The 11,746-nt window shown below is 41.5% G+C and overlaps 2 protein-coding genes across 5 annotated transcripts; one reads left to right on the top strand and one right to left on the bottom strand.

Moving 5' to 3' along the window:
- Positions 1–93: 93 nt before the first annotated feature.
- Positions 94–8,971, bottom strand: LOC131887415 (NFX1-type zinc finger-containing protein 1-like). 4 transcript variants are annotated; one of them, XM_059236021.1, is made up of 6 exons: positions 8,901–8,971; positions 4,581–6,855; positions 2,518–4,508; positions 818–999; positions 520–752; positions 94–451 (listed from the first exon to the last, which is right to left on the bottom strand). In XM_059236021.1, the coding sequence occupies exons 2-6, from the start codon at positions 6,682–6,684 to the stop codon at positions 111–113; spliced, it is 4,851 nt and encodes a 1,616-aa protein (XP_059092004.1). In that variant the 5' UTR covers positions 6,685–6,855; positions 8,901–8,971; the 3' UTR covers positions 94–110. The 4 variants fall into 4 exon arrangements, 2 of the variants coding, with proteins under 2 accessions (XP_059092004.1, XP_059092003.1); XM_059236020.1 differs by having other exon boundaries at positions 8,826–8,963; XR_009374032.1 differs by lacking the exons at positions 94–451; positions 520–752 and having other exon boundaries at positions 859–999; positions 2,518–2,653; positions 3,010–4,508; positions 8,826–8,963.
- On the top strand, positions 6,849–9,026 carry LOC131887417 (uncharacterized). The gene has a single exon (XM_059236023.1). The coding sequence runs from the start codon at positions 6,950–6,952 to the stop codon at positions 8,741–8,743; it is 1,794 nt and encodes a 597-aa protein (XP_059092006.1). The 5' UTR covers positions 6,849–6,949; the 3' UTR covers positions 8,744–9,026.
- Positions 9,027–11,746: the final 2,720 nt, after the last annotated feature.

An 11,746-nucleotide genomic window follows, 5' to 3' on the forward strand; every position in this document is an offset into this window, starting at 1 on the left:
TTCAGGGTACAAATTCATAGATCCACGTCAATAGCAAAAGGGTGATAAAGGCACAGAGTGTAAATCGGTGGATAAAGGAACATAGGAATGTCAAGAGTTTCATAAATATCTTATTTGGGAACAGAGTAGTCGACTTCAATTGTTTCTCCGTCTTTCCTCACGAGCCAAGCACCGTTTTCAAACGAAAAAAACTGGACGTTCAGGCAAACGTCCGTAGATATGTTAAATTGATGCAAATAATCTAGCAGTCGAAGAAAGAACTCTTCCCGACAGGCTCCGAATTTCATTAGTTTTTTGGCAGTTTCCTTGCGGAAAGCGGCTTCAGAATTTGGGCATTCGTTCAAGACTTTGAGCTTGTAAACTAAAACGGTCAAGTCGATGGCTGTCCAGGGGTTCTTGGGATTCTTCAAGCGTTTTTCCACATTGGCTCGAATCTCTTTATCATCGATGGCTGAAAGAGATACAGAATCAATCTTGTCAACATGCTTTTCTATTTTGTTTTCTCAGTTTATAGCTTACTGGCCACGGTTTCTTCCGCCAAGGTTTTGAGTTTTGATGCACTTGTATTGAATTGAAATATCCTGTCCATAGCATTGCAGATTCGATTCTTCCAATAAGCCAATATTGGTTGAAATCTGTGGTGGTGACCGATCACCCTTGAGCAAATCTCACATTTTGGGAGTGTCACTATTTCTCCTTCACTTGATATACGATCCACACAAATTGTGTGTCCACACGGTAGAACGCACAACCTGTAATCAATTAAGAGTTAATTTTTTCTTCTTCCATCGAAATTGATACTACTTTCAAGACTTGCTTTTGAATTTGTCCGGATTGGCATTGCAGACACTCTTTTGGGCATTCTTCCCTACAAAATCCCGAGCAGAAATGACCACATTTCATTCTTTTCTGACATTGTTCATTGCAAATGAGGTGCCCATCAATCGCAGAGCACTTCTTTTTGCATTGGCCGTGAGCACAATGTGCCTCGCATTTCACCTGTGAAACAAAAAAAAACCATGAAAGGATCCTCGTGATTATTTTCAACCACCCCCTTTTTATATGAACCAAGGACACAAAAGCAAGGAAACGCCATTTTTTTTTTGCGATCACGAAACCTTTCCCGCCAAGTAAGGCCTAAACTATTGCTGCTGAATTTTTTGAATGTCAATTATTGGCATAAGTATTGAACAAAATATGTGACCAATATCATTTTCGTAGCCATTGATATTATATCCTTCAAACTATGCATGCAAAAATACCTAAAATGACTTTAAATATGTCTTAAAGTATAACACAGGAAAGGGGTTAATTAGGTTTACATGATAAAGCAAGAATTTGCTCTAAACACAATCAGTCAATACATTTTTTGCTTTTTTAATTACTATTTGTAGAAAAAACATCTTGACCAAATTTCAAGTAATTTGGTGACCTTGTTATGAAACTATGGTTCCCAGTCTGGGAATGGCCCTCAATCAATAAGTAGACATACTGTAGCTCTGAGCGACATGTTGTTCTTTAAACTCATTTGGATGCGTCATAATCATGGAATAATATATCTTAAGAGATATGACACCTGTTTTATTTGACTATTTTGGATGCTTTGGATGCCTTAGCAAAAAAAAACCAATTCATTGGAGTCCAAATTTCAAATTGAGATCTAGTGTACTGTACCGGGTGTCTTTTTTCTTCTAAAATCCTGTTTTTTGTCATTGTCCGCTCTTTTCATTTATGTAAACAAAAAAAATCGAAGCGAAAACTCATGAAAGCAAAAAAAAAGAAATCATTGCAGCTTTGCTGTGTGCGGGACAGTAAGTTTGAACCTTAAAATGGCCCGCCAGACTATTTGCGATGTCACAACCAACTTGATTGGCAAGCTGACCCTCATCCCCCTCCTAAGAAAGAAAGAACGAGTGGTAGCTGGAATAAAAAGACGCATCAAGGCAGTGCCAAACAAACCAATGCATCGCATTGGATTGGACCTCCAACCTGGTTCCAGAGGGATTCAGACTAAATTCAGATTCCTACATTGAGGTTTTCAATTCTTGTGTGATACCCTAGATGAGAAAAGTAGCACAAAACCACAGCCTGTTGTTTTTCAACAAGATTTTGCTCCTGCTTATTCAGCCAAAAAGACTACCTCCTATTTGGCTAATGGGGGAATCCTGTTTTGAAGACCTAAACTATGGCCCCCAAATTCTCCAGATCTTGAAAACTCTGGTCGATGCTGTGTGGTCGTTTGTTGAGAAAGAAACTTGCAAAGAAAGGCCCCCTTCTACTAAAGTTCTAGGCAGCCAATTTGAAGCACCATGGAAAAAATCCCTCCAACCAAAATCCGCATTTTTTCACCGTTTTCGGATCAGATTGGCTAAAGTCATTGCTTTAAAAGGATCGTGTTTCGAAAACTAAGCTTTGAATTAAAAAGTGAGAAAAACTAACGCAAATTTAACATAGTCTAATCTATTACATGTTAGAAGTATTTAGAGTCCCTGTAGGAACATGCACCGTATGACCTACCTTACAAAAATTGGAACAGGGGTCTCCACATTTGGACCGGCAAGCTTGGTGAGCGCAACGAATCTCACATTTTTTCCTACAAGGAGGACAAGGCACGCCACAAGTAGATTCGCAGATATGGCCGCAGATCAGAGACCTAGAACATCGGTCCAAACATGGAAAATGAAGCTTTCCGCCAGAGCAGTCCTCACATTTCCAAAGGCAAGTGTGCCCACAATCCAAAACTTCGGAGCAAATTTCCAAACAAGGCAATAATGTTTGGGCATCGCCACCAAATTTAGGAGTGGTCGAGTTCAAAAGATAACACGGAGTCTTTGTTGAATGTGAACATGCAGCAATTTTCAGGTTTAAGCTCGTAGAACTTGAGACGACTACTTGGCATTGAGCTTGAGAACAAATATCCCCACACTGTAAAGGGCAAGGATGTCCACAGGGCATAATTCGGCTACAAGGTTGAGAGCATTTATGGGATTTCAGTTGGGAACAGCTTACTTTCTCAGAATGTCCACAGGCTAAATGCACGATTCTCGCACTTGGACAGGGACCACAACCATTCCTGCACTCGTAGCAAAATTGTCGACAATGATGGCCACATATCAGCATCCGATTGCACTTGGACATGCAATCGAACTCGTCAAGATTCGTAGAACATACAAGATCCGAATTTGGATGACCGCATGGAAGATCGATGGATACAGGGACGTCACACGGTTCGCAAGTTTGAAAACACGCTTTTTCACAAGGATGATGTGCCTGACAATCCTTCTTGAGCATAGCACATGGTTCCTGACATTGCCTTGTATGATCTTGGGGATCGGTACTCAAATGGCATGTTCTTTGACAGAGATGACCACACGGGAGTTCAATTTCACAAGCAGCGTCGCAAATACGCTCGTGATCGCCACATTTGCCGTTATTTTCATGTCCACAAGGCAAGACTATCTTCGTTTCAACTGAGCAAGTTCGAGGAAGTCGCAAAGAGGCACATGGAGCCAGAGCCACATGACCGCAAGGTTCGAATCGCACACTCTCTTGTTCTTGACAAGGAAAGCAAGTGGCTGAACAAGGCTTGAGGCAAAGATGCCCTTCGGAGCAATGTTTTAAACACGGTGATTGGCAGGAAAACCGAGATTTGTGACTCTTATCCTCCAAATGACAAACCTCGGGACAAATGTGAGAGCACAGTAATTCCATTGCGCATTTTTCTTGGCACCAGTGGTTTTTGGTAGCCCTTTCAAATTGCTCCACATCGGTCATTTCTATTTTGGAAGATTTATGGCTAGGACAGACCAATGGGAATTTGCTGACCAGGCGATTTTCACCTCGAAAATGGTCGACCACTCGACGCCAGAGCGGGGATTTCTGGGTCAAACTATCGACATGTCCAATGACAAAGAGACCCAATCGAGCTCGGGTTAACGCTACACACACTCGGTTGGATTCCTTGAGAAATCCAATCGATTCCGCACCACCCCGGACCAATGACAAAATGACGATGTCGTTCTCCTGACCTTGGTAATTGTCTACCACAGCCAATTTGATATCACGACATTTGGGAAATCGCACGTTCACTAGATGATTCAAAACTTCAAATTGGCCCGTGTACGTAGAGAGGACAGTGATTTGGGTTGGATCGTGAAAACTGCAGAGGTAGGAAGCGATGCCTAATGCAAAGGCAGCTTCGTATTCGTTAGATTTGCTTGTGACGGCATTCGGGTCCTCGGATTCTCGTTCTTGGTGGGAGAAGAACAACAAATTTGAGGAAACGCCCTTCACATCGGGTAAGGTATGACAACTTCGGTGATCTCTCACATTTGAATAGAAAATGTTGGAAACAAGGTTGGAAATTTCAGATCGCATTCGACATTGCTCCTGCAATTCCACGAACGGAATCTTATTGTTGATGAGCCGCTCAAACATGGAAACGTTCATGCTGTATTTCTTGGTCAGCTCATAAGTGGTGGTGATTGGTTTCAGTTGTTGATGATCACCTGAAACACAGAAAGTGAGCACTTCAAATACATCTCACATCAACGGCCACTCAAACTAATAAACATGCTTACCAATCATCACCAATTGTGTACAAGACGAGGGCAAGGCTGCCAAAACTTGTGATTCCAGGATCTGGCCAGCCTCTTCAATGACGACGATTCGGTTGTTAATGAACTCCAACATCTTCTTGAACTTTATTGCTCCAATCACGGTGACCCCAATCACGTCTGCTTTCTTCAGAACCTCAATACTTTCCAAAGTTTGGATTTCCTCTATTTTGCGTTTAAGACTTAAGATGAGTTTTGTTTGATTGGCCACTTCTTCCTGGATTCCGGCTTGAAATAAGGTTTGAGCAGAGAATACAAGAGGCATTCTTTCTGAAATGGGTATTTCCCAATGGGGTTGATCGATAACCATTTCATCCGATGTATCACCGTTCATCCATTTACGTATTTCGTCATTTTTCCAGTTAATTTTCATACCTGGGACTAACAGGATTCCATTCTTTCGCACATATCTTTCATCGGAAAAGTTTAAGATGTTTAAACTGTTATTTAGCATTTCGATTTCGTTTTGCAGCTTGGCCTTTAAATCCGACAATTGCGATATCAAATCCTTTTCGACAAAGATGAAATTCGGATGCCTGGAATTTCTCGTCACGGCAAGAATCTCATTCAACGAGTATTGTTCCAATTGACTGGACTTGAATTGACTTCCTAATCGGATCACTTTTTGTGTGAAAGGCAAGACATCCTCGAGGAATGAATCCAACGCACGATTGGTATAGCTCATGATAATAATCGGGGTTTTAGATGGACTGTTGGACCAAAAGGAGGCGTTTTGCAAGAAGAAATGGACCAAAGTCTTTCCCATGAAACTTTTACCTGTTCCAGGACCACCTTGGATTAGCGACAATTTATTGTTGAGGACAAATTTAATTCCTTGCAATTGAATATCATTCAATTTGAAGTTCTCTGCGTTTGACGAGGATTCGAGAAATTCGACCATGCTCAATTGCCGTGGATCTTCCTTGTTGATAGGGCTTGCTTCTTGGAGATGGTTAACTAAGTCTTTAGCATGATGGATTTGGATCTCAGGTGAATTGGTTTCACTTTTCAGCAAAGCATTTATGGTTACCGCATTGTCACTTCCACTTTCACAACTTATGCCTTGGTCATTGTTAATACAGTGAACTAAAGTAGCATCGAACTGGTCATTCACTGGTTTGTCTAAACACAGAATAGGGTGAATGTGAGTTTCATAATGTTTCAGGTACTCGAAGAACTTGTACTTCTTATTGAGATTGATCTTGGTCCAGTCATCAGGATTCAGTAAAGTCACGCTCACATATAACTTGCCTCGGATAAGCTCCGTTGCAGGAAAACAAACTAGTCCAAACAACGGACGACTTTGACAAGCATCAGCCGGTATCAGAAAAATCAATGACCCTTCTTCGAGGCGCTTTTTTGATGTTTTGTTTCGAAGTTGCTCCGTCAATTTTGGAACATTCAGCTTGAGGAGTAATTTTCGAGCAGGAATCTCTAAGCTTTCAATGGAAGCTAGATCGTAGTCGGCACAGGCGGTAGAACGATTGTTTCCCATCTGATCCAAATATTGTTTTAGAGGTATCAGATAATCTTGCCTGAGAAGCTCTCGATGAATGCTGACATAGTCTTCTTTACTCTTAAAAGCGCCGACTTTTTTGTTCGCTTTCAATTCTTTCATGGTGTCTTCTAAAAAATCAGCAGGAAAGATGCGCTCAGGTTTGGGAGTTTTCTCGGCTCGACCATAGCTAGCATCTGCAGTCCTCATCAAAGCTTTAAGTGTGTCGTCGTCCAGCCCAACACTTGCATCGACATCTCGTAATGTATCCAATACGTCTTTCAATTCTGTCCGATCCACGGCTCCGTTCAAAGCGTCCTTGATCTCGACTACAAATTTGTCATTGATAATTTTGGCGATTAGGTCACGAGATATCTCCGGGAAGAATCCATGAAGCTTTACGATCTTCTTCACAACTGATATCAACACCTTCACTGTGTCCCAATTATCAGCATTTCGCCAGATTCGGCTCCAATGTGATGCATTGAAATGTATTAGAATCTCAACTTTGGTCAAATTCGGCGACCTGATATATCGCTGGATGGCTTTCTGAAGATCAAGCGTGTCCTCCATGCTGTCTGTCAAATGTTGCGACACTCACGGAATCTAGGCATTACTTTCGGCTTGTTCCCTGGGATAGGAACATGGATCAAATGAAAAGAAAGCTCCTTCAAGCCTTGTTTGTTTCTTGGAACAAGTTCCTTCTGTGCCTTCTGTGGAGTCAGTGGTTGGAAAAAGGAAAGTCTGAAACGAAGAAAAAAACAAAGACGTCACCGCCGAAAAACAAAGGAAGTCTGATTCTATACTCTATTCATATGTTTTACGTTGTATAGCCAAAATGGTGGCAAAGAAACCAGTCAAGACATTGAGAGAGCTCTGTCTCAAGGCTATTCCCACCTTGGTGACAACCCACATTCGAAAAATGGCATCCAAGTCCAGTGCACTTCAATGGTATTCCATTTTAGACGGGGATATGGAAGTCAATCGAGATCATTTACTTCAAGCGCAAGTGAAACTGTCCCAGAAATGCATCAACGAACAGATTATTTGGTACGACTACGAAGATGTCTTCAAGGCATTGCTCAAAGGCGTAGAAGAAGCCATAACGAAAACGCGGAAATTGTGGAACCCGGCAGGGGATATGGCTCAATATCGGCAAGAAATGGAGGCCACCTCGTCCTTCACCGATCTGGTCTTGCTACCAATGTTGAGGCGGCTCGATTTTCGTTACATTCCCAAGTCGCTTCGATCACGGGTAGTGGATCGTTTTGAAACGTATTCAGAATTAAGAGAATTGATTTTGGGAACTGGCCAAGGAGGACAATGGCTCTTCAAAGGGATGATACCGGGCTTGATTCGGGGTCTGAAAGTCATGACCAAATTGGAACGATTTACTTGCAAGCATGACTGTACCGTGGAGTTAGTCGCGATATTATCTGAAACCTGTGCAAAGACGCTTAAAGTACTTGACGTAGAAAACTCCAAGGGTGTGACCAACAAAGCGGCACCCTATATCATGTTGATGTCCAATGTCGAAGAGTTGAATCTGTTCAACACGCCTATGGACGACGAATCCAAGGCCAGGATTTTGATAAGTCTGCCCAATTTAACCAATTTGGTTCGGGGCGATTTTCTTTGCGAAGCACTCGGATGGATCGACTACCTGGAGGAGGTGGATGCCCCTCAATTTCTCCTTACGGACTTTTTCCCTTCTCAAAGCTACTACTTCCACGAGGAATGGCAGATGGAGATGGTCGGTCGGATGTGTCCCTACATGGCCACCATGTACTTTATCTTCCACGAATCATGCGTACCCGATTATCTCGTCTTGGCTACATTCGAGTACCTGACCGAATTGGACCTGTATGGAGGTTCTTTCTACAAGGACAAAGTCAAAGACTTGCTATCCCTCCGAGGCTTCCACTTGAAACGCCTCAATCTGATCGCCATGAGCCAAGTAGACTACGGAGCCTTGGCGCATATCTCCCAAACTTGTCCCGACCTGATCAGACTGGGATTGAACAATTGTGACCTGGGCCACTACCGTCCCGTGTCCGATCCCAACTCGGACGAAGAATACGAGCGGCGGCAACGCTTCGTCATCATGGCCAAAGAGGCTCACGAGGCTATGCGGGATCTGGTCCACATCGAAGAAATCGCCCTCCAGAGTCCATGTCGGGCTATCTACTTCACGTTCCTTCTCAGTCGATGTGCTCACGTGCGACGGGTTCATTTGGGGCGGAACAGTGACGTGGGCGACGAAGCCATGCTCAAGGTGTACGTCCAACACGGCTGGACGCATCTGGAGGAGTTCCATTGCGAGAAAAGTGACCATCTGACCGTGAACACGCTTCAATTGCTGACCCATCAATGCGGCCAAATTCGGGCCATCAGTGACATTCAGGCTTGGTCGGCGGTCTTGCCTACACAAGTGGGCCAATTTCGCGAGTCTAGCTTCCGACAAAACTGGGATTTGGACACAAGTAGTCACCAAAAATTGAGGAAATACTTGGAGATGCGCGATTTCGAGCGCAAGGCCTACGTGAATCGGATTGCTGGGCCCACCATGGAACGCATCCGAAGGGCCCAACAAGACCGATGGCAACGACAGCACCAGCCTCACGAAATTTAGGACTCGGAAGCAGTTGGACAAAATTGGGGAAATCCCGACCCTCGTGGCAGAATGGACACACCATACCGCAGGTACAACTGACCTGGATGGACCATCACTCAGTTGTCACTTGTCTGACCGTTGAACATGAAAAATGAAGGATGAACAAAACACTAACAGAAATTTAAGCCAGAACGTGTTGGCTAAACATAAGACTGTGACTTTTGAATTTTTCAAATGGATTTTTGGAGTCCAATTTTGGTACTTTAGTTGCGTGATTACAAAAATGTGACATTGCGTTGGATGGAAGCTTTAATGCAATCTTTACCACACAATTACGAGCAGGGCATTAGTAACGAAATTACAGCAATTCGTTCCATTTCTCAAAAAAGGAACTGCAATTGCATTACATTTTAAAATTGTGTGATTGTAACGACCCAAAATCTACAAGAATTACTCGTTTACTTGTTCCTTTTTCAGCTTCCAGTATGGCCTTTAATTTTTCGTTTATCTCGTGACAGCTGAAGAACCTTAAAGCTCAACAGAAATTGCCATTTTTGCTAATTCCATCCAGCATATTTTGATCAAAGAAAGTCAGTGTTGAAAACTATGTTTGCCCTTAAGTGCTCTGAAGGTGTTATTGGTTTTGAATCTTGTTGCATTTGCTAGTTTAGTGTTTACATCTTCTCAATCTAATTCTGTTTGACTCAAGCACCAAAAATGTCTCCTTGGCTTGGATATGATGCTTCAAATTTCCAGAGCCTCTTCACTTCACTTCACTTAAGGGATGGACTTCTTACAGAGAAGCTTTACCAACTTCACAATGTCTAATGCTGTTTCCCATCATGAATTTTGCGATATTGTTTCAAACCTTTAACAATAATTCTTCAATCCAGGGTCCCAATCTTGACTCCTCAAAGTATTATGATTCAATACATTTTGAACAATCATGCCAAGATTAAATGCCAAGGCTCATTATTAAAAAATGCTGACAAGAAATCTTCAAATGTTACTCATTAGGACTGCTTGAGTCAAAAAAACTCCATTTCTTTTGAGAAGAATGGTCTGGATGAGGCAAGCCATAAAATATTGGTCATCTAATATTTTTGTAAAAGTAATTGTAACTAGTAACACCATTACATTTTTTTTGAGTAATGATTGTGTGACAAATTACTATTTTTTACTAATGTGACTGTAATTTGTTCCTTTATTGAGGAACAACTATTGCCCTGATTATGAGCCAATGAGGTTTCCTTTTTAAGCATCTACCACGGTCATATGTGGGAAGCTAAAAACTTAACCTCCAATTTGAAACAAACTAGTAGCTACTCTATTTCAACCACCAGAACATTTTTCATGAAGCCCTCTTTGTTATATTCAAAATAACAAGACCAAGTCAATGGACAGTTATTATGTTTAAAGTTGAAGATTGCATACTCAGTTTCATACATGTGTACAAAGCAGACATCCAAAAAAGCTTTGTGGACTTATGAAAAGGGCTTTTTTTACCTTTTTCCTAACAGGAAGGTCATATTTGCTCATGTTGTGAAGGTTAATGATTTTCGTCAAGCCATAACTTTTTCTTCATTTTGTGAAGGGAAGAAAAGTTCCTTCAAATGAATTCACAAAGATGGTGCTTGTCACATTTTACAGACAGGGATTCAAGCTTGGCTTGTTTCACCCATCTTACTGGTTTGACATAGTTTCATCATCTATTCTCAAATCATTTCTTTGTAATCAACTCAGTCTCAAACGGGACGAATGTAAGGTGGGGGTAAAAAAGCCCGTGATTTTTTTGGATGGCTCATGGTGTTGAGGATAACATTGATGATCTCGTTCAATGCAAATTGATAACCACGCAACTAAAGTACCAAAATCGGACTCCATAAGCCTGTTTGAATTTGTGACTGAAGCTTTTGTGCTGAGATCGAGAGTAAGCATGTAGCAGCCATTGGCCATTCGAAGTAATGGACCAAAGTCAAGGACAGACGTCGAGCGGCCGGCGATGGCAAAAATCGGCTTTCAAAAAGTTGCCACTTCATGGCAAAAATGGTTGGAAGGTGGTAAAAAATGGCGCCGGTGGTTAGAATGGCCAGTCTTAACTCAAAAAGTTGGTCAAAGACAGGAGAGGCAATAAGAGTTGGATAGGTTATTCAAGTTCAAGCATGGTAATTCACATTCATGCACTCACAATCACCACATATGCACAGAAGCCAAGGAGAAACTCAAGCTAATGAGACAACGTTTGATCAATCATGGCAAAAGTTATGATTTTCCCTAGTACCATCTCTTGATGATGATGATGTCCTTGTATTGGATCAAACCGAGAAACAGGTAGGACGGCAATTTATTGGTAACAAGGTAAGAACCTGCTACTACCAGCTGTGACGTCACTCAGCGCCCTAAAGAGGGGGGACATTACAAAACCAAAGCACAGAGCACACTTCAAAAATAGGCAAAACCATGACTTAACATAAATTTTAATAGAAAAACGTTATGTAGAAGTACAATGCTTTTCATCCTCTGAAATTGAATTTCAAGTCAAAATGAATAGAAGAGGTGCACTGCCAAGAACTTAAAATATTCTCATGGACCCCTTGAACTCTTGAATGGGTCGCTTTTCAAATATTTTTCTAAAACCATGGAATAGCACAGATTTTAAAAGAAAAGATATATGGAAAAATAGAATGCAACGTTAGAAATAGACCTTAAAGTAAAATCATTAGAAAGAAAGAGGGCTGGAATAAAACGAAGAACTTTAAACTCACTTCAGAAATAAGCCTTAACACTTGTATGAGTCATTTCACTAAACTGTTATAATGAGCAGCCAATGATCTAAATGGAAAAAATTGTTAGATTTCATCAAGAGATATTATACCTGTTTTCTTCCTAATATCATTCAAACTTGACTTAGGATTTTTCATTGGCTTTGCTTGTCAACGAAATGACAAAATTATGTAAATGATAGTACTTTTAAAGTGCTGGAATCAGCAATGGCAAAACTCTACTTTGAAGGAATTTCTG

The sequence above is a fragment of the Tigriopus californicus genome, chromosome 9 (genome assembly GCF_007210705.1).
Source record: "Tigriopus californicus strain San Diego chromosome 9, Tcal_SD_v2.1, whole genome shotgun sequence".
NCBI classification, from domain to species: domain Eukaryota; kingdom Metazoa; phylum Arthropoda; class Copepoda; order Harpacticoida; family Harpacticidae; genus Tigriopus; species Tigriopus californicus.